A 22,500-nucleotide genomic window follows, 5' to 3' on the forward strand; every position below is an offset into this window, starting at 1 on the left:
GAAGGGAGGCAGCAGGAATCATAGCTCCGCCTAGTCTGGCCAGCACAGCGGAGAAGCCAGCCTCTGTGAACTGCTTGCGGGAACGGAACACGGCTAGATCGGACGTTTTCTCCCACAGAGGACGGTTCGAGGATTGCCATCACTGTTCGGAATCCGCCGTGTTTGGGGCTTTTCTAAATAACACTTGGATCTGCGATTAAAACGGCAAGAGATGAGGGAGCAGCTACGAAAGTAAGTGTGAAATGCATGTACAGAATGAAGGCAGTATGGTAGATTCAGCCTGTGTGCTGCCTGTGACAATGTGCTGGCGTGCCTAGCAAGCAGCGTACAGAGGACGCAGTGGAAAGGAGGCAGAGACAGGCTGCTTGGGTAGTGTTCACCACACAGAGGCAGAGTAAGCAGTAGCAGCCAGCAGATGTGGTGGTGTTATCTAAAGCTAAACTAGCCAAACCCAGCAGGTGTTCGGGGGGGCTACAAAGCGTCCTGTCCCCCGCTAGGGCGACAGGATCCGGGGTGTTTATGGCCCTCTAGCCGGCATATCGACATGATTGTCCCGAATCCCTTCCATAATGGAGGTTCTAGAGGAGAATTCGTCATGCAGCTTGCTTTTCAACGTTTTATTTCATTATTTCCTAACATTATTTATTATCTGTGTGCGTTAACTGTTTTATTTCATAGAATATCTCCCTGTCTTCTTCTCGCCACAGTCACTGCGTCCGTCAAGCATTCCTTCACACAGAGGGTAAATATCACCTTGGTGTGATAACAAGGCTGATTTCACTGTGATTCTTTATGCAATTTAGTGCAATAGTGCGCGCGGTATATGTCCTATGTTTGGTGTTGTCACCCCGAGACGGGCCGTTCATTGTTTGCAGACGGCCTTATAAAAAGGTGCTGAGCTGAGCAGCGGTCAACATTTCCAATCGCCCTGTTGGTACTCAATCACGAGGGAGTCTCTCTCTGGGCAATGAATGAAGAACGGATGTTGACTGTTATAATCACATAAATAAATGCATTACATTTATATGCACTGTTTATACCGTTGATAAAACATATGATTGTAGTCGTGAAATGTGTGCGAGGAATCGGGGGCGGGTGCAGATTTTTGGACAGAAATGTGACTGCAGGTTTTGTGCGTGTGATGTGTGTGTGTGGGCGCGCGTGCGTGCGTGACAAAATACAGCTCGAGCGTGAGATCCAAAACGCATCTTGCTTTTCTCTGCCTTTCTTTTCGTTCACCTCGACTTGGAAGAGTGTGATGTGCCTAGGCACGTTTGGGTATTCTTCTGTCGTTTGTGTGTTTGTGTGTGTGTGTCTGTGTGTGTGTATAAGGATCATATATCAATGAGTGTGTGGATTGTGGAGGTTTATAATTCACAGAAAGTGTTTGAGCTACAATATAGGAGTACTTGTCATTAGTAAGATACTTTTATTGCTGTGTGCTATTTATAATACAGTCTATGACAGCATGTATTGGAGTTAAAGATTAGCTATTTTATTAATGCAAGAACCATAAATGATGCACACTTCATATTTCACATTTATGGGAAAAATGAAACATTCTATAATGAATTATTGAGATTCCATGTGAGTCATTCAAACATTTCTTCAAACTGGTGACAGTCTCTTCACACATATTAAGGCCTGTGTGTGTGTGTGTGTGTGTGTGTGTGTGTGTGTGTGTGTGTGTGTGTGTGTGTGTGTGTGTGTGTGTGTGTGTGTGTGTGTGTAGTAGGATAGTACATCCATTTATCCCACTGATATAACATATCATCCTACCTGAACACATTTTGAGGGTGTGGTCTCTCACCTGTCTGTGGACATGGGTGTGGTCTCTCACCTGTCTGTGGACATGGGTGTGGTCTCTCACCTGTCTGTGGACATGGGTGTGGTCTCTCACATGGGTGTGGACATGGGTGTGGTCTCTCACATGGGTGTGGACATGGGTGTGGTCTCTCACATGGGTGTGGACATGGGTGTGGTCTCCAGCTGGTGGAGCTGACTGATAGGATGATGGTTTTTATTTGACACAGTCTTCCCACAGCCATGCTAGTGGTTACCTCAGTCTCCTTCATGCTGCATTATTACCAGGTAAATGCTGCTTCACCCCACAGTGGGTAGCTAGTAGTTACCTCAGTCTCCTTCATGCTGCATTATTACCAGGTAAATGCTGCTTCACCCCACAGTGGGTAGTTAGTAGTTACCTCTCAGTCTCCTTCATGCTGCATTATTACCAGGTAAATGCTGCTTCACCCCACAGTGGGTAGCTAGTAGTTACCTCAGTCTCCTTCATAATGCATTATTACCAGGTAAATGCTGCTTCACCCCACAGTGGGTAGTTAGTAGTTACCTCAGTCTCCTTCATGCTGCATTATTACCAGGTAAATGCTGCTTCACCCCACAGTGGGTAGTTAGTAGTTACCTCAGTCTCCTTCATGCTGCATTATTACCAGGTAAATGCTGCTTCACCCCACAGTGGGTAGTTAGTAGTTACCTCAGTCTCCTTCATGCTGCATTATTACCAGGTAAATGCTGCTTCACCCCACAGTGGGTAGCTAGTAGTTACCTCAGTCTCCTTCATGCTGCATTATTACCAGGTAAATGCTGCTTCACCCCACAGTGGGTAGTTAGTAGTTACCTCTCAGTCTCCTTCATGCTGCATTATTACCAGGTAAATGCTGCTTCACCCCACAGTGGGTAGTTAGTAGTTACCTCTCAGTCTCCTTCATGCTGCATTATTACCAGGTAAATGCTGCTTCACCCCACAGTGGGTAGTTAGTAGTTACCTCAGTCTCCTTCATGCTGCATTATTACCAGGTAAATGCTGCTTCACCCCACAGTGGGTAGTTAGTAGTTACCTCAGTCTCCTTCATGCTGCATTATTACCAGGTAAATGCTGCTTCACCCCACAGTGGGTAGTTAGTAGTTACCTCAGTCTCCTTCATGCTGCATTATTACCAGGTAAATGCTGCTTCAGCCCACAGTGACACAGTTCAAGTGTGGTTGCACCTGCAAGTACCCAAAACAAAAAGCCTTTGGAAGGTTACATCTGTGGTTCCAACCTGTTTCAGTTACTGTTCCACCAGCTGAATTCTGCTCTGCCTGGAGTACCCCTCATGTGCATTTTACCAGGAGGCCTATGGCCTCATGAGTCTTCTCAAGTAGCTCGTGTGGAACGGCCAAGGACCCCCAAGAGTCCTAGTACCCCTGGTTGGAAACCTCTTGGTTACATGATGATCTTGACACAATCCAAAAAGCACTGGTCTAAGCCACTGCATCTCAGTGCTAGAGGCATCACTACAGACACCCTGGTTCGAATCCAAGCTGTATCACAACCGGCCGTGATTGGGAGTCCCATAGGACGGCGCACAATTGGCCCAGCATCGTCCGGGTTTGGCCGGTGTAGGCCGTCATTGTAAATAAGAATTTGTTCTTAACTGACTTGCCTAGTTAAATAAAGGTTCAATAAATCAAAAATATACGTCACATGATGATCTTGGATTGAGCTAAAACAAGCTATGGATAGTTGACAAGAGTTTCACCTCAGCAGTAGCAGCAGCAGATCCAATATGTCCACTTCAGTACAATATTTACATGATGACATACAGAAGAAGACCTACTTTATTACAGCGGGCAGACAGGAGATCTACTGGATTACAGCAGATAGACAGGAGATCTACTGGATTACAGCAGATAGACAGGAGACCTACTGGATTACAGCAGGCAGACAGGAGATCTACTGGATTACAGCAGACAGGAGACCTACTGGATTACAGCGGTCAGACAGGAGACCTACTGGATTACAGCAGATAGACAGGAGATCTACTGGATTACAGCAGACAGGAAACCTACTGGATTACAGTGGGCAGACAGGAGACCTACTGGATTACAGCGGGCAGACAGGAGACCTACTGGATTACAGCGGGCAGACAGGAGACCTACTGGATTACAGCGGGCGGACAGGAGATCTACTGGATTACAGCGAGCAGACAGGGGACCTACTGGATTACAGCGGGCGGACAGGAGACATACTGGATTACAGTGGGCAGACAGAAGACCTACTGGATTACAGTGGGCGGACAGGAGACCTACTGGATTACAGTGGGCGGACAGGAGACCTACTGGATTACAGTGGGCGGACAGGAGACCTACTGGATTACAGTGGGCGGACAGGAGACCTACTGGATTACAGTGGGCAGACAGGAGACCTACTGGATTACAGTGGGCGGACAGGAGACCTACTGGATTACAGTGGGCGGACAGGAGACCTACTGGATTACAGTGGGCAGACAGGAGACCTACTGGATTACAGTGGGCGGACAGGAGACCTACTGGATTACAGTGGGCGGACAGGAGACCTACTGGATTACAGTGGGCGGACAGGAGACCTACTGGATTACAGTGGGCGGACAGGAGACCTACTGGATTACAGTGGGCGGACAGAAGACCTACTGGATTACAGTGGGCAGACAGTCATGCAGGTCTTTCTAGTAAAATAAGTTGACATCTCAATGAGACACAGATTCCTGGTCACAGAAAGGACACAGCATGAATAATGAATCTCTCTCTCGCTCTAGCTCTAGCGTGCTGCCACACACACACACACACACACACACACACACACACACACACACACACACACACACACACACACACACACACACACACACACACGCGCTCTAGTCTCACAGTAGCTACAGTTTGCATGGCAGGTTTATTAGGATCATTACACTGCTGTTATTTTAGAGTTAGACTAGACATACCAGCTGGTTAACTGTTATTTTAGAGTTAGACTAGACATACCAGCTGGTTCACTGTTATTTTAGAGTTAGACTAGACATACCAGCTGGTTAACTGTTATTTTAGAGTTAGACTAGACATACCAGCTGGTTAACTGTTATTTTAGAGTTAGACTAGACATACCAGCTGGTTAACTGTTATTTTAGAGTTAGACTAGACATACCAGCTGGTTAACTGTTATTTTAGAGTTAGACTAGACATACCAGCTGGTTAACTGCCTTGGAGAGATTCCTACAGTATCATCATGTGTTCTCACATCTGTCTTGGTTTAAGGTGGTCCTCAAATCATGGTTGGGGTCAAAGGAGCCACTTAAGCAATAAGGCACCTCTGGGGTTTGTGGTATATGGCCAATATACCACGGCTAAGGGCTGTTCTTAGGCACAACACAACGCGGAGTGCCTGGGCACTGCCCTTAGCAGTGGTATATTGGCCATATACCACAAACCCCCAAGGTGCCTTATTGCTATTATAAACTGGTTACCAATGTAATTAGACCAGTAAAAATACATGTTTTGTCATACCCGTGGTATACGGTCTGATATACCACGGCTGTCAGTCAATCAGCATTCAGGCCTGGAACCAGCCAGGTTCTAATTTAGAACATAGCCTATAGGCTACACTAGAGTATTGGTAGAGTAGTAGTGCAACGTGAATACTCCTACTACAGTATAGTCACTATGGAAACCATTCAGTCCTTCACTCTGGCCTCTACTGAACGTCTTTAATAACAATGACACGAATAAACAGAGAATTGATAGAATGTTTAAAAATAGAAATGGTGAGAGGATCAGTCTCTTCCTGGAAATGCCTGATGGGATTACTCTCCACTTCATAGTGATGTAAAGTGCTGGTGTTTCATATTTATATACAGGATGTACATGTATGCCTAGTGTAGACTACATGGCCTGCCTTGTGGAAGACGTCTTTTCACCTCTATGTGACAACCTGGTTACAAGGGGAAAACATTGGCTAGTATCAATTTATAGAAGGACTGGCTATGACATCATGCATACACTGAGACACACCTTCAAATCAGGGATGGTATTCTGTTACTTAGCCTAAATGCTGGTGAGATAACACCATTATATAGCCAGGGTGTGCCAGCAGAAGATTTTGCTACATGAACAACCAGGTTAATCAACATACTATGGAAGGGGCCTCCCGAGTGGCGCAGCGGTCTAAGGCTCTGCATCGCAGTGCTAGAGGCGTCATTACAGATCCGGGTTCGATCCCGGGCTGTGTCGCAGCCGGCCGAGACCAAGAGGCGGCGCACATTTGGCCCAGTGTTGTCCGGGTTAGGGGAGGGTTTGGCCTGCCAGGATGTCCCTGTACCATCGTGCGCTAGCGACTTCTGTGGTGGGCCGGGCATGTGCACGCTGACACGGTTGCCAGTTGGACGGTGTTTCCTCCGTCACATTGGTAGCCACCCTTTGCCTTGATGGCAGCTTTGCACGCTCTTGGCATTCTCTCAACCAGCTTCATGAGGTAGCCACCTGGAATGAATTTCAATTAACAGGTGGGATTTGTGGAATTTCTTTACTTTTTAATGTGTTTGAGCCAATCAGTTGTGTTGTTAAAAGGTAGGGGTGGTATACAGAAGATAGCCCTATTTGGTAAAAGACCAAGTACATTTTATGGCAAGAACAGCTCAAGTAAGCAAAGAGAAATGACAGTCCATCATTACTTTAAGACATGAAGAACTTTGAAAGTTTCTTCCAGTGCAGTCGCAAAAACCGAGTGATGGCGAGTGCTGCATCAGATGACCTGGCCTCCACAACCACCCGACCTCAACCCAATTGAGATGGTTTATGATGAGTTGGACCGCAGAGTGAAGGAAAAGCAGCCAACAAGTGCTCTGCATATGTGGGAACTCCTTCAAAACTGTTAGAAAATAATTCCTCATGAAGCTGGTTGAGAGAATGCCAAGAGTGTGCAAAGCTGCCATCGAGGCAAAGGGTGGCTACTTAGAAGAATCTCAGATATTTAATATATTTTGATTTGTTTAACATGCACCACAAATGACACCCTATTCCCTCTTGGTCAAAAGGAGTGCACAATAAAGGGTCATTTGGGACGTAACATTGACTTGACTTCTTGTCTAAACCTTCTGACGCATCACGTCTCCACACACTTCCTCATACACTCCCATACCCACTCCCATACCCACTCCCATACCCACTCACATACCCACTCCCATACCCACTCCCATACCCACTCCCATACCCACTCCCATACCCACTCCCATACCCACTCCTGCTCTATTTTGGTCACACACATTTATTCAATCTACTTTGAGCTGGCAGCAGTGGTGAGGAGTAGGTGTGATGATGGGAGATATAGGAGAAGGAGAAAGAGGAATGGAGAGGAGGAGGAGGAGGGGAGAGGAGGAGGTAAGGTGGAGAAGGAGGTGGAAGAGAGGAGGTGGAAGAGAGGAGAAGAGGAAGGGAGGGGGAAGAGAGGAGAGGAGGAGGAGGGAGAGGTGGAGGAGGAAGAGAGGAAAGGAGGAAGAGAGGAGAGGTGGAGGAGAGGAGAGAGGTAGTACTGTAACTAGTAGCTAACACTTTGGCTAGACTAAGTGATTTGACACAGTCACTGTAAAAGCAGGTGGAATTATATAACAGCTAGCTAGTTTAACTGCCGCCATACACACACACACACACACACACACACACACACACACACACACACACACACACACACACACACACACACACACACACACACTCCAGTGGAGCCAGCAGCGGCTGTGCTCTTTGCCAAGGTGAGAGAGGGTCATGCTGAGAGTTTTAGTCTGAGTGGTGTTTGGAATGCAGGAACCATCACTCACTGTCTTTATTGTCTTCCCTGGTTCCTTTACCCTGCTACACCCCACAGGACCAATCACTGTCTTCCCTGGTCCCTTTACCCTGCTACACCCCACAGGACCAATCACTGTCTTCCCTGGTTCCTTTACCCTGCTACACCCCACAGGACCAATCACTGTCTTCCCTGGTCCCTTTACCCTGCTACACCCCACAGGACCAATCACTGTCTTCCCTGGTTCCTTTACCCTGCTACACCCCACAGGACCAATCACTGTCTTCCCTGGTTCCTTTACCCTGCTACACCCCACAGGACCAATCACTGTCTTCCCTGGTCCCTTTACCCTGCTACACCCCACAGGACCAATCACTGTCTTCCCTGGTTCCTTTACCCTGCTACACCCCACAGGACCAATCACTGTCTTCCCTGGTTCCTTTACCCTGCTTCACCCCACAGGACCCATCGCTGTCTTTACTGTCTTCCCTGGTCCCTTTACCCTGCTTCACCCCACAGGACCCATCACTGTATTTACTGTCTTCCCTGGTCCCTATACCCTGCTACACCCCACAGGACCAATCACTGTCTTCCCTGGTTCCTTTACCCTGCTACACCCCACAGGACCAATCACTGTCTTCCCTGGTCCCTTTACCCTGCTTCACCCCACAGGACCCTTTACTGTCTTCCCTGGTCCCTTCACCCTGCTTCACCCCACAGGACCCATCGCTGTCTTCCCTGGTTCCTCTACCCTGCTACACCCCACAGGACCCATCACTGTCTTTATTGTCTTCCTTGGTCCCTTTACCCTGCTACACCCCACAGGACCAATCACTGTCTTCCCTGGTCCCTTTACCCTGCTACACCCCACAGGACCAATCACTGTCTTCCCTGGTTCCTTTACCCTGCTACACCCCACAGGACCCATCACTGTCTTCCCTGGTCCCTTTACCCTGCTACACCCCACAGGACCAATCACTGTCTTCCCTGGTTCCTTTACCCTGCTACACCCCACAGGACCAATCACTGTCTTCCCTGGTTCCTTTACCCTGCTACACCCCACAGGACCAATCACTGTCTTCCCTGGTTCCTTTACCCTGCTTCACCCCACAGGACCCTTTACTGTCTTCCCTGGTTCCTTTACCCTGCTTCACCCCACAGGACCCTTTACTGTCTTCCCTGGTTCCTTTACCCTGCTTCACCCCACAGGACCCTTTACTGTCTTCCCTGGTCCCTATACCCTGCTTCACCCCACAGGACCCTTTACTGTCTTCCCTGGTCCCTCTACCCTGCTTCACCCCACAGGACCCATCACTGTCTTCCCTGGTCCCTTTACCCTGCTTCACCCCACAGGACCCTTTACTGTCTTCCCTGGTTCCTTCACCCCACAGACACACAATCAGTGTGTACACGGCGTCACATGTGATATAACCCCTTTGTTAACTCTTTGCAGTCAACATGTCTCTTGCCTGTGTGTGTGTGTATATTCAGGTACGTGGACAAATAGGACTCTACCTGTGCAGAGCACATGACCCTTTGCCCTTCCAATCTCCAAAGTGTCCTTTTGGGTGGTGGTAGAAATTCACACACTAATATTTGTTGTTGTATACATTTTTTGTTGTTGTTGTTCTGAACCCACTGCCTGCAAGTCGTCGTGTTAACTGTAGCATATGGTAGGGTTATTAAAGTGAATAAGACTGAAGCCTTTGAGGCTAAGGGTTCTTTATTTGTGTCATTTAATTTGTCCATCTATTGCTTCTATGGAACTAAATAATCAATGTCATAATTGCTTAATGAGCTGTTGCGTAAAACTTTTTTGGACCCCAAAAGTTCTGTGCACGGCCCTGATTGTATTGACCTCTGTATTCTCCTGACCTCTCCTCCAGCCACCAGACACAGACAACATGCTGGGACCATCCCAAGATGGCCGACCTCTACCAGTCTCTGGGTAAGAGGTCCACATACAGTGGACCAACAGACAAATTGAACCTTTGTCAAGTAGGAACTATTTCAGATGCACTTGATTAGGTTTGCCCTGTATAGGGTTGCAAAATTCAGTGAACTTTCAATAAATTCCCTGTTTTCCCAGACATCCCGGTTGGATTTCCTGCTTATTCCCTTCTGATTCCGGGAATCCTCCAACCAGGATTTTGGGAAAACCAGAGAATTTATTGCAAGTTTCTGGAATTTTGCAACCCTAGCTCTATACAATTGTATTGTACTGTACCAAAAGTGTGAGCGAGCTACATCAAGTCAAGTAGCAGGCCAATGGCTGATTATGGATGGAGATAGCAATGTTTTACAGTGTATTTAGTTTTAGTGACTGTCTCTCCATGTGTCTCTGCAGCCGACCTGAACAACGTGCGTTTCTCAGCCTACCGGACAGCCATGAAGCTGAGGCGCCTGCAGAAAGCTCTCTGTCGTAAGTCCAGCCCCCTCACAGAGTCACCGCCCAAAACTATCTCATCTCCTCCATCAGCCCTCCATCACCCCTCAGAGTTACTGTCCTACAGTACCTCCTCTACTCCATCACCCCTCATTGTTACTGTCCTACAGTACCTCCTCTACTCCATCACCCCTCACAGAGTCACTGTCCTACAGTACCTCTCTACTCCATCACCCCTCACAGAGTTTCTGTCCTACAGTACCTCTCTACTCCATCACCCCTCAGAGTTACTGTCCTACAGTACCTCTCCTCCATCACCCCTCACAGAGTTACTGTCCTACAGTACCTCTCTACTCCATCACCCCTCACAGAGTTTCTGTCCTACAGTACCTCTCTACTCCATCACCCCTCACAGAGTTTCTGTGCTACAGTACCTGCTCTACTCCATCACCCTCTCGTCCGTTGTCCTCCCCTCACACTCTACAATAGATGCACTATTGTAAAGTGGTTGTTCTACTGGATATTATAGGTGAATGCACCAATTTGTAAGTCGCTCTGGATAAGAGCGTCTGCTAAATGACTTAAATGTAATGTAAATGTACATCACTCACTCATTCATCATCCCTCAGTCTCTCACCCACTCTTTCATTTCCACCAAGCACTATTACACATCAATTACTCTGTTGCACATCGTTACTCTGTTACACATCAGTTACACATCAGTTACACATCTGCAACACATCAGTTACTCTGTTATACATCAGTTACACATCATTTACTCTGTTACACATCCGTTACTCTGTTGCACATCAGTTACACATCAGTTACACATCAGTTACACATCAGTTACTCTGTTACACATCAGTTACTCTGTTACACATCAGATACACATCAGTTACTCTGTTACACATTAGTTACTCTGTTACACATCAGTTACTCTGTTACACATCAGTTACACATCAGTTACTCTGTTATACATCAGTTACACATCAGTTACTCTGTTACACATCAGTTACTCTGTTACACATCAGTTACTCTGTTACACATCAGTTACTCTGTTATACATCAGTTACTCTGTTACACATCAGTTACTCTGTTGCACATCAGTTACTCTGTTACACATTAGTTACTCTGTTGCACATCAGTTACTCTGTTGCACATCAGTTACTCTGTTATACATCAGTTACTCTGTTACACATCAGTTAATCTGTTGCACATCAGTTACTCTGTTGCACATCAGTTACTCTGTTGCACATCAGTTACTCTGTTGCACATCAGTTACTCTGTTGCACATCAGTTACTCTGTTGCACATCAGTTACTCTGTTACACATCAGTTACGCTGTTGCACATCAGTTACTCTGTTGCACATCAGTTACTCTGTTACACATCAGTTACTCTGTTACACATCAGTTACACATCAGTTACACATCAGTTACACATCAGTTACTCTGTTACACATCAGTTACTCTGTTACACATCAGATACACATCAGTTACACATCAGTTACACATCAGTTACTCTGTTATACATCACTTACTCTGTTATACATCAGTTACTCTGTTACACATTAGTTACTCTGTTACACATCAGTTACTCTGTTACACATCAGTTACTCTGTTACACATCAGTTACTCTGTTGCACATCAGTTACTCTGTGCACATCAGTTACTCTGTTACACATAAGTTACTCTGTTACACATCAGTTACTCTGTTACACATCAGTTACACATCAGTTACACGTCGGTTACTCTGTTACACATCAGTTACACATCAGTTACACATCAGTTACTCTGTTGCACATCAGTTACTCTGTTGCACATCAGTTACTCTGTTACACATCAGTTACTGTTACACATCAGTTACACATCAGTTACACATCAGTCACTCTGTTACACATCAGTTACACATCAGTTACTCTGCTGCACATCAGTTACTCTGTTGCACATCAGTTACTCTGTTACACATCAGTTACTCTGTTACACATCAGTTACTTTGTTACACATCGGTTACTCTGTTACACATCAGTTACACATCAGTTACTCTGTTATACATCAGTTACACATCAGTTACTCTGTTACACATCAGTTACTCTGTTATACATCAGTTACTCTGTTACACATCAGTTACTCTGTTGCACATCAGTTACTCTGTTACACATCAGTTACACATCAGTTACTCTGCTGCACATCAGTTACTCTGTTGCACATCAGTTACTCTGTTACACATCAGTTACTCTGTTACACATCAGTTACTTTGTTACACATCGGTTACTCTGTTACACATCAGTTACACATCAGTTACTCTGTTATACATCAGTTACACATCAGTTACTCTGTTACACATCAGTTACTCTGTTATACATCAGTTACTCTGTTACACATCAGTTACTCTGTTGCACATCAGTTACTCTGTTACACATCAGTTACTCTGTTACACATCAGTTACGCTGTTGCACATCAGTTAATCTGTTGCACATCAGTTACTCTGTTACACATCAGTTACTCTGTTACACATCAGTTAATCTGTTGCACATCAGTTACTCTGTTGCACATCAGTTACTCTGTTACACATCAGTTACTCTGTTACACATCAGTTACTCTGTTACACATCAGTTACTCTGTTGCACATCAGTTACTCTGTTGCACATCAGTTACTCTGTTACACATCAGTTACTCTGTTGCACATCGGTTACTCTGTTACACATCAGTTACACATCAGTTACACATCAGTTACACATCTGTTACACATCAGTTACTCTGTTACACATCAGTTACTCTGTTACACATCAGTTACTCTGTTGTACATCAGATACACATCAGTTACTCTGTTACACATCAGTTACACATCAGTTACACATCAGTTACTCTGTTGCACATCAGTTACTCTGTTACACATCAGTTACTCTGTTGCACATCAGTTACACATCAGTTACACATCAGTTACTCTGTTACACATCAGTTACTCTGTTGCACATCAGTTACTCTGTTACACATCAGTTACTCTGTTGCACATCAGTTACACATCAGTTACTCTGCTGCACATCAGTTACTCTGTTGCACATCGGTTACTCTGTTACACATCAGTTACACATCAGTTACTCTGTTGCACATCAGTTACTCTGTTGCACATCAGTTACACATCAGTTACACATCAGTTACTCTGTTGCACATCAGTTACTCTGTTACACATCAGTTACTCTGTTGCACATCAGTTACTCTGTTACACATCAGTTACTCTGTTGCACATCAGTTACACATCAGTTACACATCAGTTACTCTGTTACACATCAGTTACTCTGTTGCACATCAGTTACTCTGTTACACATCAGTTACACATCAGTTACTCTGTTGCACATCAGTTACACATCAGTTACTCTGCTGCACATCAGTTACTCTGTTGCACATCGGTTACTCTGTTACACATCAGTTACACATCAGTTACACATCAGTTGCTCTGTTACACATCAGTTACTCTGTTATACATCAGTTACTCTGTTGCACATCGGTTACTCTGTTACACATCAGTTACACATCAGTTACTCTGTTATACATCAGTTACTCTGTTGCACATCAGTTACTCTGTTACACATCAGTTACTCTGTTATACATCAGTTACTCTGTTATACATCAGTTATACATCAGTTACACATCAGTTACTCTGTTGTACATCAGATACACATCAGTTACTCTTTTGCACATCAGTTACTCTGTTGCACATCAGTTACTCTGTTACACATCAGTTACTCTGTTACACATCAGTTACTCTGTTACACATCAGTTACTCTGTTACACAGCAGTTACTCTGTTACACATCAGATACACTGTTACACATCAGTTACTCTGTTACACATCAGTTACTCTGTTACACAGCAGTTACTCTGTTACACATCAGATACACTGTTACACATCAGTTACTCAGTAACTCTCTCTTTCTCTTACCCTCCCTCCCTCATCTCGTCTCCTCCTCTCCTCCACTCCCCTCCCTCACTTATCTCCTCCACTCCTCCTCTCTCCCTTCCCTCATCTCCTCCTCTCCTCTCTCCCCTCCCTCATCTCCTCCACTCCTCTCTCCCCTCCCTCATCTCCTCCACTCCTCTCCTCTCTCCTCCCTCCTCTCCTCTCCAGTGGACCTCCTAGGTATGCCTGCAGCATGTGAGGTCTTTGAGCAGCATGGCCTGAAGCAGAATGAGCAGCTGATGGACATCATGCAGGTGATGACGTGTCTGACCAGCCTCTATGAGAAACTGGACCAGCAGCATGGGAACCTGGTCAACGTCCCGCTGTGTGTCGACATGTGTCTCAACTGGCTGCTCAATGTTTACGACACGTACGTATAGTGCACAACACTCACGACACGTCCCTAACGACGAGTCCCTAACGACACGTACGTATAGTACACAACACTCACGACACGTCCCTAACGACGAGTCCCTAACGACACGTACCTATAGTACACAACACTCACGACACGTCCCTAACGACGAGTCCCTAACGACGCGTACGTATAGTACACAACACTCACGACACGTCCCTAACGACGAGTCCCTAACGACGCGTACGTATAGTACACAACACTCACGACACGTCCCTAACGACGAGTCCCTAACGACGCGTACGTATAGTACACAACACTCACGACACGTCCCTAACGACGAGTCCCTAACGATGAGTCCCTAACGACACGTACGTATAGTACACAACACTCACGACACGTCCCTAACGACGAGTCCCTAACGACGCGTCCCTAACGACACGTACGTATAGTGCACAACACTCACGACACGTCCCTAACGACGAGTCCCTAACGACGAGTCCCTAACGACACGTACGTATAGTACACAACACTCACGACACGTCCCTAACGACGCGTCCCTAACGACACGTACGTATAGTACACAACACTCACGACACGTCCCTAACGACACGTCCCTAACGACACGTACGTATAGTACACAACACTCACAACACGTCCCTAACGACGCGTCCCTAACGACACGTACGTATAGTACACAACACTCACGACACGTCCCTAACGACGCATCCCTAACGACGAGTCCCTAACGACACGTACGTATAGTACACAACACTCACGACACGTCCCTAACGACGCATCCCTAACGACGAGTCCCTAACTACACGTACGTATAGTACACAATACTCACGACACGTCCCTAGCGACGCGTCCCTAACGACGAGTCCCTAACGACACGTACTGAACGACACGTACTTAACGACACGTACGTATAGTACACACACAACACACGACACGTCCCTAACGACACGTCCTTAACGATAAGTACTTAACGACACGTACGAATAGTACACACACAACACTCACGACACGTCCCTAACGACACGTCCCTAACAACAAGTACTTAACGACACGTACCTAACGACACGTCCCTAACGACACGTCCCTAACAACAAGTACTTAACGACACGTACCTAACGACACGTCCCTAACGACACGTCCCTAACGACACGTCCCTAACGACACGTCCCTAACAACAAGTACTTAACGACACGTACCTAACGACACGTCCCTAACGACACGTCCCTAACAACAAGTACTTAACGACACGTCCCTAACGACACGTACTTAACGACACGTACTTAACGACACGTCCCTAACGACACGTACTTAATCTTACATCTAGACGTTCCGCTAGCGGAACACCTGCTCCAATATCCAATGATAGGTGTGGCGCGAATTACAAATTCCTCAAAAATCCAAAAACGTCCATTTTTCAAACATATGACTATTTTACACCATTTTAAAGACAAGACTCTCCTTTATCTAACCACACTGTCCGATTTCAAAAAGGCTTTACAGCGAAAGCAAAACATTAGATTATGTCAGCAGAGTACCCAGCCAGAAATAATCAGACACCCATTTTTCAAGCTAGCATATAATGTCACAAAAAACAAAACCACAGCTAAATGCAGCACTAACCTTTGATGATCTTCATCAGATGACACTCCTAGGACATTATGTTATACAATACATGCATGTTTTGTTCAATCAAGTTCATATTTATATCAAAAACCAGCTTTTTACATTAGCATGTGACGTTCAGAACTAGCATTCCCACCGAACACTTCTGGTGAATTTACTAAATTACTCACGATAAACGTTCACAAAATACATAACAATTATTTTAAGGCTTATAGATACAGAACTCCTTTATGCAATCGCGGTGTCAGATTTTAAAATAGCTTTTCGGTGAAAGCACATTTTGCAATATTCTGAGTAGATAGCCTGGCCATCATGGCTAGCTATTTTGACACCAAGTTTGGTACTCACCAAACTCCGATTTACTATAAGAAAAATTGGATTACCTTTGCTGTTCTTCGTCAGAATGCACTCCCAGGACTTCTACTTCAATAACAAATGTTGGTTTGGTTCCAAATAATCCATAGTTATATCCAAATAGCGGCGTTTTGTTCGTGTGTTCAAGACACTATCCAAAGGGTAAAGAAGGGTGACACACCCCGGCGCGTTTCGTGACAAAAAATGTCAAAATATTCCATTACCGTACTTCGAAGCATGTCAAACGCTGTTTAAAATCTATTTTTATGCGATTTTTCTCGTAAAAAAGCGATAATATTCCGACCGGGAAACCCTGTTTTCGTTCAAAGACGGAAAAATAAAAACATGGAGTCGTCTCGTGCACGCGCCCCCAGTCTCATTGTTCTCAGATCGACCACTATCCAAATGCGCTACTGTTTTTCAGCCATGGCCTGCAAAGTCATCATTCAACGTTCTGGCGCCTTCTGAGAGCCTATGGGAGCGTTAGAAAATGTCACATTACAGCAGAGATCCCCTGTTTTGGATAGAGATGATCAAGAAGGCCAAGAAATAGTCAGAGAGGGCGCTTCCTGTTTGGAATCTTCTCAGGTTTTGGCCTGCCAAATGAGTTCTGTTATACTCACAGACACCATTCAAACAGTTTTAGAAACTTTGGAGTGTTTTCTATCCAAAGCTAATAATTATATGCATATTCTAGCTTCTGGGCAGGAGTAATAATCAGATTAAATTGGGTCCGTTTTTTATCCGGCCGTGAAAATACTGCCCCCTATCCATAACAAGTTAACGACACGTACTTAACGACTCGTCCCTATAGACGCGTCCCCTAACGACACTCACTGATTGATGAGTATCTGATTGATTGATATGATCGATTGATTTGATTGACTGATATGATTGATTGATATGATTTATTGATATGATTGATTGACATCTGATTTATTGTTATGATTGATTGGTTTCACAGAGGAAGAAGTGGAAAAATCAGAACTCTGTCCTTCAAAACCGGCATCATCTCACTCTGCAAAGCACACCTGGAAGACAAATACAGATGTAAGTAGTGACTGATCTTTATATTACCTCACCTGAAAGACAAATACAGATGGAAGTAGTGACTGATCTTTATATTACCTCACCTGAAAGACAAATACAGATGGAAGTAGTGACTGACCTTTATATTACCTCACCTGAAAGACAAATACAGATGGAAGTAGTGACTGATCTTTATATTACCTCACCTGGAGGACAAATACAGATGGAAGTAGTGACTGATCTTTATATTACCTCACCTGAAAGACAAATACAGATGTAAGTAGTGACTGATCTTTATATTACCTCATCTGGAGGACAAATACAGATGGAAGTAGTGACTGATCTTTATATTACCTCACCTGGAGGACAAATACAGATGGAAGTAGTGACTGATCTTTATATTACCTCACCTGGAAGACAAATACAGATGGAAGTAGTGACTGATCTTTATATTACCTCACCTGGAGGACAAATACAGATGGAAGTAGTGACTGATCTTTATATTACCTCATCTGGAGGACAAATACAGATGGAAGTAGTGACTGATCTTTATATTACCTCACCTGGATGACAAATACAGATGGAAGTAGTGACTGATCTTTATATTACCTCATCTGGAGGACAAATACAGATGGAAGTAGTGACTGATCTTTATATTAGCAGCAAACTTGGCACCACATAGTGTAAAAACCCATGGCCAGATTGTTGATTTGTGTGTTGTTGTTGGTATAACTAGTACGTATATAGAGACAGTATCCATGTGGTCTAGTCTGTTAGTATGTTGGTATGTATCTCTTGACTTGGGTATTTACCTCTCTCCATTGCTCGCTGCCTCCCTCCCTCCCTCTCTCTCTCTCTCCCCCACCTCTATCAGTCCTGTTCCGCCAGGTAGCCAGTGCTACAGGGTTCTGTGACCAGCGGAGGCTGGGTCTTCTCCTCCATGATTCCATCCAGATCCCCCGTCAGCTGGGAGAGGTGGCCTCCTTCGGGGGCTCCAACATTGAGCCCAGCGTCCGCAGCTGCTTCCAGTTTGTATGTGAAGCTAGTAGCTGGGGTCCTAGCTATGCACACACACACACACACACACACACACACACACACACACACACACACACAAGCACGGATGCACATACACACATGCTCTCACGCACGCACACACATGCTTACACACACACAAACAACGTACATATAACATACAGGCGTATAAACTACCTCACATTCCACACTACTGTGCTAAGCACATTCTGCAGATCACATGCATTTAATGGAAAACCATACCATGCACTGTGGGAAAATGTCTGACAAAGTGTCTCTTTAGGTAGAGATAGAGTCATTTGTATTTAATCAGTAGGTCTATACATTGCACTCTGAAAATACCATACAAAAAAAGATTAGAATAAAAAATAGGAAAAAAGAAGGACATCAGACAGGACTGCTGTGAAGATCTGAGTTGGAATCATCTTTCTAGATTATCCACAGCAGCCATTTTAGCCAAAGTACATCTGTTAGCCTGCTAGCTATGTTAGCCAAAATACATATGTTAGCCTGCTAGCTATGTTAGCCAAAGAACATATGTTAGCCTGCTAGCTAGGTTAGCCAAAGTACATATGTTAGCCTGCTAGCTATGCTAGCCAAAGATAATATGTTAGCCTGCTAGCTATGTTAGCCAAAGTACATATGTTAGCCTGCTAGCTAGGTTAGCCAAAGAACATATGTTAGCCTGCTAGCTATGTTAGCCAAAGATCATATGTTAGCCTGCTAGCTAGGTTAGCCAAAGTACAAATGTTAGCCTGCTAGCTATGTTAGCCAAAGAACACATGTTAGCCTGCTAGCTATGTTAGCCAAAGTACATATGTTAGCCTGCTAGCTAGGTTAGCCAAAGAACATATGTTAGTCTGCTAGCTATGTTAGCCAAAGAACATATGTTAGCCTGCTAGCTAGGTTAGCCAAAGAACATATGTTAGCCTGCTAGCTATGTTAGCCAAAGTACATATGTTAGCCTGCTAGCTAGGTTAGCCAAAGTACATATGTTAGCCTGATATCTATAGCCTAATGAAACACCATACTGAATGTGTTAGCCAAAGTATATATGTTAGCCTGGTGGCTATGTTAGCCAACGTACACCTGTTAGCCTGGTAGCTATAGTGAATCACCATACTGAATGTGTTAGCCACAGTACATCTGTTAGCCTACAAGCTATAGTGAATCACTATACTGAATGTGTTAGCCAAAGTACATATGTTAGCCTGATATCTATGTTAGCCAAAATACATATGTTAGCCTGCTAGCTATAGTGAATAACCATACTGAATGTGTTAGCCAAAGTGCATCACTTAGCCTGCTAGCTATAGTGAATAACCATACTGAATGTGTTAGCCACAGTGAATCTATTACCCTATGGTGATCTGTAATCTATGGTCCATCTGTCAGCCAGTGGAAATAACTTCTCTACAGTCATCACTGCATCTGTTTCCAGCAGTAAATATGTCGAGTGGAATGGAAAACCCCTGCTTTACAATCCAGGAGAAAACAGTAGCCTGAGAGTTTGTAGTTCTGTATTATTTATTTTAAACTGTTTGTCCTAGAGTAATATAACACTTTATACATATCTTATACATATTTAGACTGTCAATACCACTGGTTTGTCCTATTAGTCAAACCTTCCCTCTTGCTGACCGTAGCTCTTCCGTAATTGGTTGTATGTGTGTTAAACTATTTCTAATAGGCCAATAAAAAGCCAGAGCTGGAGGCTGCTATGTTCCTGATTGGTTATGTATTCTACTTCCTGTCTAACAGGCCAATAACAAGCCAGAGCTGGAGGCTGCTATGTTCCTGATTGGTTATGTATTCTACTTCCTGTCTAACAGGCCAATAACAAGCCAGAGCTGGAGGCTGCTATGTTCCTGATTGGTTATGTATTGTACTTCCTGTCTAACAGGCCAATAACAAGCCAGAGCTGGAGGCTGCTATGTTCCTGATTGGTTATGTATTGTACTTCCTGTCTAACAGGCCAATAACAAGCCAGAGCTGGAAGCTGCTATGTTCCTGATTGGTTATGTATTCTACTTCCTGTCTAACAGGCCAATAACAAGCCAGAGCTGGAGGCTGCTATGTTCCTGATTGGTTATGTATTCTACTTCCTGTCTAACAGGCCAATAACAAGCCAGAGCTGGAGGCTGCTATGTTCCTGATTGGTTATGTATTGTACTTCCTGTCTAACAGGCCAATAACAAGCCAGAGCTGGAAGCTGCTATGTTCCTGGACTGGATGCGTCTGGAGCCTCAGTCGATGGTGTGGCTGCCTGTCTTACACCGTGTGGCGGCTGCTGAGACAGCCAAACATCAGGCCAAGTGTAACATCTGCAAGGAGTGTCCTATCATCGGCTTCAGGTAGACAGACAGACAGACAGACAGACAGACAGACAGACAGACAGACAGACAGACAGACAGACAGACAGACAGACAGGCAGGCAGGCAGGCAGGCAGGCAGGCAGGCAGACAGACAGACAGACAGGCAGGCAGACAGACAGACAGACAGACTCTCCCTTTCTTTCTCTCTTGTTTCTTCTCAGTAGCCTTCTCTATCTCCAAGGGCAAGTCTCAAATCACACCCTATTCCCCATAGGTAGTGCACTACTTTTGACCATTGTCTATATTGGGCGGCCACAATTGGGCTCTGGTCATAAGTAGTGCACTATATAGGGTGTCATTGAGCTGTAGCCTCAGATTTTTCAAGCCCCTTTATTCAATCCCAAAGTTGACCCCAGGAACACAACTCCCTGATATCAACCTCAACCTTGAAGTTCACCTGACCTCTGTCCTCCCCCAGTGTCCCCTCTCTCTGTTTAACCTCTGTCCTCCCCCAGTGTCCCCTCTCTCTGTTTAACCTCTGTCCTCCCCCAGTGTCCCCTCTCTCTGTGTAACCTCTGTCCTCCCCCAGTGTCCCCCTCTCTCTGTGTAACCTCTGTCCTCCCCCAGTGTCCCCTCTCTCTGTTTAACCTCTGTCCTCCCCCAGTGTCCCCTCTCTCTGTGTAACCTCTGTCCTCCCCAGTGTCCCCTCTCTCTGTGTAACCTCTGTCCTCCCCCAGTGTCCCCTCTCTCTGTTTAACCTCTGTCCTCCCCCCAGTGTCCCTCTCTCTGTGTAACCTCTGTCCTCCCCCAGTGTCCCCTCTCTCTGTTTAACCTCTGTCCTCCCCCAGTGTCCCCTCTCTCTGTGTAACCTCTGTCCTCCCCCAGTGTCCCCTCTCTCTGTGTAACCTCTGTCCTCCCCCAGTGTCCCCTCTCTCTGTTTAACCTCTGTCCTCCCCAGTGTCCCCTCTCTCTGTTAACCTCTGTCCTCCCCCAGTGTCCCCTCTCTCTGTGTAACCTCTGTCTTCCCCCAGTGTCCCCTCTCTCTGTGTAACCTCTGTCCTCCCCCAGTGTCCCCTCTCTCTGTTTAACCTCTGTCCTCCCCCAGTGTCCCCTCTCTCTGTGTAACCTCTGTCCTCCCCCAGTGTCCCCTCTCTCTGTGTAACCTCTGTCCTCCCCCAGTGTCCCCTCTCTCTGTTTAACCTCTGTCCTCCCCCGGTGTCCCCTCTCTCTGTGTAACCTCTGTCCTCCCGCAGTGTCCCCTCTCTCTGTTTAACCTCTGTCCTCCCCCGGTGTCCCCTCTCTCTGTTTAACCTCTGTCCTCCCCCAGTGTCCCCTCTCTCTGTTTAACCTCTGTCCTCCCCCAGTGTCCCCTCTCTCTGTGTAACCTCTGTCCTCCCCCAGTGTCCCCTCTCTCTGTGTAACCTCTGTCCTCCCCCAGTGTCCCCTCTCTCTGTGTAACCTCTGTCCTCCCCCAGTGTCCCCTCTCTCTGTTTAACCTCTGTCCTCCCCCAGTGTCCCCTCTCTCTGTTTAACCTCTGTCCTCCCCCAGTGTCCCCTCTCTCTGTTTAACCTCTGTCCTCCCCCGGTGTCCCCTCTCTCTGTGTAACCTCTGTCCTCCCGCAGTGTCCCCTCTCTCTGTTTAACCTCTGTCCTCCCCGGTGTCCCCTCTCTCTGTTTAACCTCTGTCCTCCCCCAGTGTCCCCTCTCTCTGTTTAAACCTCTGTCCTCCCCCAGTGTCCCCTCTCTCTGTTTAACCTCTGTCCTCCCCCAGTGTCCCTCTCTCTGTTTAACCTCTGTCCTCCCCCCAGTGTCCCCTCTCTCTGTTTAA

General features: G+C 45.7%; 1 protein-coding gene across 11 annotated transcripts in view; it reads left to right on the forward strand.

Annotated features, from left to right (window-relative positions):
• LOC115188717 (dystrophin) overlaps nucleotides 1-22,500 on the forward strand; it is a 208,717-nt gene that overhangs the window by 163,591 nt on the left and 22,626 nt on the right. For 7 of the 11 annotated variants that reach the window (XM_029747452.1, XM_029747449.1, XM_029747450.1 and 4 more), the window contains 6 exons: nucleotides 9,484-9,545; nucleotides 9,945-10,019; nucleotides 14,109-14,310; nucleotides 17,258-17,343; nucleotides 18,197-18,354; nucleotides 20,545-20,711. In XM_029747452.1, the coding sequence (XP_029603312.1) occupies nucleotides 9,484-9,545; nucleotides 9,945-10,019; nucleotides 14,109-14,310; nucleotides 17,258-17,343; nucleotides 18,197-18,354; nucleotides 20,545-20,711 (750 nt within the window). Of the gene's footprint in view, nucleotides 1-32; nucleotides 232-9,483; nucleotides 9,546-9,944; nucleotides 10,020-14,108; nucleotides 14,311-17,257; nucleotides 17,344-18,196; nucleotides 18,355-20,118; nucleotides 20,291-20,331; nucleotides 20,513-20,544; nucleotides 20,712-22,500 lie in introns of those variants that run through there. The other 4 variants (XM_029747460.1, XM_029747458.1, XM_029747457.1 and 1 more) reach the window with 4 other exon arrangements.

Source organism: Salmo trutta, unplaced genomic scaffold, assembly GCF_901001165.1.
Source record: "Salmo trutta unplaced genomic scaffold, fSalTru1.1, whole genome shotgun sequence".
NCBI lineage: Eukaryota > Metazoa > Chordata > Actinopteri > Salmoniformes > Salmonidae > Salmo > Salmo trutta.